Source organism: Astatotilapia calliptera, chromosome 3 (assembly GCF_900246225.1).
Source record: "Astatotilapia calliptera chromosome 3, fAstCal1.2, whole genome shotgun sequence".
Taxonomy (NCBI): Eukaryota; Metazoa; Chordata; class Actinopteri; order Cichliformes; family Cichlidae; genus Astatotilapia; species Astatotilapia calliptera.
This window is the reverse complement of record NC_039304.1, coordinates 40,861,200-40,865,483: the sequence shown is the minus strand read 5'-3', so window position 1 is coordinate 40,865,483 and position 4,284 is coordinate 40,861,200. Positions and strand designations below refer to the sequence as shown.

General features: G+C 39.7%; 1 protein-coding gene across 1 annotated transcript; it reads left to right on the top strand.

Moving 5' to 3' along the window:
• Window positions 1-290: 290 nt before the first annotated feature.
• LOC113019558 (chymotrypsin-like protease CTRL-1) lies at window positions 291-3,897 on the top strand. The gene is made up of 6 exons (XM_026163315.1): window positions 291-348; window positions 652-672; window positions 1,017-1,170; window positions 2,466-2,722; window positions 2,807-2,928; window positions 3,398-3,897. Exons 1-6 carry the CDS (start codon window positions 291-293, stop codon window positions 3,740-3,742), a joined length of 957 nt encoding a protein of 318 aa, XP_026019100.1. The 3' UTR covers window positions 3,743-3,897.
• Window positions 3,898-4,284: the final 387 nt, after the last annotated feature.

Below are 4,284 nucleotides of genomic sequence, written 5' to 3'. Positions count from 1 at the left end.
GGTCTGATTGCAGTCTGCTGTGTGGGGACTTTCACCTGCTACTGTAGGGTCTACCTTACAGTAGCAGGTGACTGTTGTTGATTTGGGGCTGTATAAATAAAACTGAACTGAAAACTGAACCTGCCCCAAATTTCAGTGAATCATGCTTAACTGCGGTCAAAAAGCACAAAGACCAACGAGTCTGACTGGATTCTTTGGTGGGGCCCTGATGACTGCTAGGAACAGGCGGAGCTCGACATAAATTTGACATATTTAAAGTCTAAGATGACCTGAAAGAGGTGCAGTTAACCATGGCTCTCCAACAGTTTGTGTGCTGCTTCACTGTGGTGATCATTTTCTTCTGCAAAGGTGAGAAAATGATTTGATTGGTTGTTCTCTTTCTTCAAAGCAAAGACATGAACTGGTGGGTTAATGTTTAAAGGTTTTATGTCAAAATTATCAACATCATCAATGAAAAGTTGAAGTTTGTCTCAGAAAAGATGCAGATTTTCTTAAAAGCTGTTTTAAATATAGAAACTAGACCTAAAGATCTACAATCCCCTCCCCTAAAAAGTGTTGTGTTTAGTGTGATCAGTTCTTCAAGTTCGAAGAAAGCAGTCAGTGCTTACTTTCACAGGTTTAACAGGTTTGTCTGTGTGTTCTCATTTCCAGGTTGTCACTCACAGCAGCCCAGTAAGCATCCAAAGACATTTGAACCTTGTCTTCCTTCTGTCAGCTGTACAGTAATGAGCACATATAAAACTGTGAGGTCCACATTTGTTTCAGTGACAGAGTGTGCTGACTTTGGTTTTTCTATAAACTGTGATGTGATTTTGTTCAGTAAAATCTTCCAGTTTTCTGACACAGAGGAGGAACATTTGTGGATCACATGTAAACCACAGTCTAATGTTAAAATAACAGCCACATGAATGTCACTGCTCAGGATCTCCCAGCAGAGCGTTGATCAGTGTTATCTCTCTGAGTGGTTTTAATGTGGTGGCTGATCTGTTTAGCTGTGCTCTCTCTTCTCTTGTCAGCATGTGGCAGCAGTGCTGTGAACAGCAGCAGCATCACAGGAGTTCGTGATGCTGCACCAGGAAGTTGGCCCTGGTTCACTGCTGTAGACACTTTTTCTGCAGGGTCTCTGATCACCGACCAGTGGGTGCTGACAGCTGCATCCTCTGTATCAGAGTGAGTCACTGCTGCAAGTTTATACTTTGTTGAGGCGTAATATGATGATGAAGGTGAAGTGTAATATTTATGTGCACTAGAGATATTTTTTTAAAAGATATTTCCTCACTTATTTTAACATTTAAAAACAACAAGCTGTTGCACAAATTGCTGAACTGCAAAGTACAGAGTTTTCTGCACAACAATCAAACCAGATATCACAGTAATTTAATTTCATCCTGTCGTGTTATTCAATTATACGCTGTACGATTCATAACCACACTTTATTTTCTTGTTCTTGCTCTGCCCACATATAACATAACATTCTATACAAAAACACACTGGTCTCGCCCTCTAGCTGCCATCAGCCTAACTACACTGACCGGCTGCATTAACATCTACTGTACAATGCAATTACACCACACATCCAAGTCATTGTTTTTTCGGAGCATTGATTTGTCAAAGATATGCTGTCACATGAAAATATTGATCATTCTGTCCGTTCATGTCAGAAGATGGTTAGCTTAGCATAAAGACTTTAAACGGGGAACCTGCTGCTAATAAATACAACTACGCACCTCTGTAAGGCTCATTAATGAACACATGATGGGAAAGACTCAGTCACACAGTCAATTGTTTTGTGAGTTTTCTTTGTGTGCAGGCTGTGATCAGCTGACCTCACGTCACAGTCGCTGCTCACTTCAAAAAAATATAAACAGATTTACATGAGCTACATGAGCTCTGCGGCTGATAGCCAAACCCTGCACTCTCTAATGTCAGCATTCAAAAGAGAACTTAAGGATTGGCATAAATTGACTTTGGTGTCTGCACTCTAACACTGACCACGCTCTGCACCAGCCCAACACAGAGCAGCTCTGTAACCTTCACCATAGTCCTGCAAACTAACCAGTTTAACCTGAACTAATCTGATGCTTTCATGCAACCTTTGAAAAACACAGAATTATCAGCAGCACAATCACTGATCCAAGATCTGATTTTAGAAACAGTTTGTGTGTTTGCTGATGTTTGTTGAGCTTGCTCCTCTACAAACACTAGATCTCCATGCAGCACCTGAAACATAAACTTACTCAGTGTTATGGATGAATCTGACCATCAGAGTTAATTACTCATTTATGTAGTGCGCCAGCAGGTTCAACCACCTGCGCGCGCACACACACACACACACACACACACACACACACACACACACACACGACAAAGGGCTGAAAGGAAAAAGGAAACTCGTGACATTGACTGCTTTGCTCTGTGACAATGATCAACATGAGGCACAATAAAAATATCTGTTGTGTGTGAAGGGATTACAGTAGCATGGTGGTCTTGCTGGGCAGCAACAGCCCGTTAGATCCAGACCCAAATAAAGTGAGGCTGAACGTGATAAACGCCACCTGCCATCCTGGATTCAACTCGTCGACTCGTGAGAACAATATTTGTCTTCTGAAGTTGTCGGCTCCTGTGAATTTCACAGACTACATTCAGCCGATCTGCTTGGCCTCAGAAAACAGCACTTTCAACAACGAGACGAGCAGCTGGGCCATCGGCTTTGGTGACATTGGTAAATCATAAAATATTTATTTGATTTTACAGCATTATGTTGGAGTCTTTAGAAAAGCTTGATGTTTAAATTCTCTCCAAACAGAGGCATTCAGGTATAACCTGCAGGAGGAAAAAGTATCAGTAGTGGGAAACGATGTGTGCAAAGCCAGATTTCCATGGATCCCAGACAGCATCATCTGTGCTACAAAGACGAATTCATGTTGGGTGACCACAACTTTATTTACTATAATCTGTTGTTGACTGTCACTGAGATAATCTCATCTTTACTCACACTTTGGTTTACTTGTTTTACTGTCGTTGTCTATAAATATTAATATTCATATTTAATCAAAGGTCTTTTTTTCTTTAAAAAAAAAACTAATTTATTTAATGAAACTGATTCCTTTAAAAGAGCTGTCTGAAACTTTCTGTCTGTGGAATCGTCACTTTCATTTGCACCAAAGCAGCTGAAGTGGATTCACAGTGGTTCATGTTTCCTAACTGGACAGACTGACATCCATTAAGTTTTACGGACTGTGATATACTGTGATGATCAGCTACTCCCTTAATTTATTTGAGCAGTTTGTAGCAAAACTACCAACAAAGTTAAAACTTTCTCAGGTGAAAAAGGTCAACTTCTAAGAGTTACACATCTGTATCTGTCCTAATAACTTTCATCACTGTCTTTCCACAGGATAAACTTGGAGCGCCACTCATGACTCAGAGTAAATCAGTCTGGCTCCAGAGTGGAGTTTTCAGTGTGCCTGGATGTACAGCATCTCCTTCAGTCTACACTCCTGTGTCCCAGTACCAGAAATGGATCAGCGACACAGTTACAGGGACACCACCAGGCTTTGTTACCTTCACCTCCCCACACAGTTCATTACAAACCACTGCTCCTCCTACTGCCCCTCCCACTTCCCCGACATGTGTGGGTGTGTTTTGCAGTGGTGAAAACCTGATCCACTTCACTCACTTCTCCTCTCTGTGTGTTCTCGTTGTGTTGCTCCATGTGTTTGCTGGAACTGTTGGAAACTAGATCAACACATTTACTCAAGTTCAATACAAACATGAAGAACTTTACCTGACATGTTACTTTATAAATAAAATAACCTTTTATTATTCATTGATAACAGTCTGCACAGCTTCTAATTGTAACTAACTTCCAATCCAATTTTATTTATAAAGAACTTTAAAATACCCAGCACAGGTCCAAAGTGCTGTACAGAAAATAAGTTAAAAACAATAGAATAACAGAAAACAGCAAAAATAAATAAATAAAACACATAATGCATGAAATTAAAACAGTCATATATTAAAAGAAAAACAAGATAAAACAGCATTGAATCAACTAAAAATAACTAAAATAAAAATTAAAAATAAAAATAAAAAGCAACATTTCACGTGGTGTCAAAGGCCAGGGTAAAGAGGTGGGTTTTCAAGAGTGACTTAAAAACATTTAAATAATTTGGTTGGAGAAATTCTTTCTGGATAACAGGGAGCATAAACATTTTGTATCAAAGTTTTATTCCGAGATTTATGCCCTAATTGTGGATAAATTGGCATGGTTGAGAAAATCTT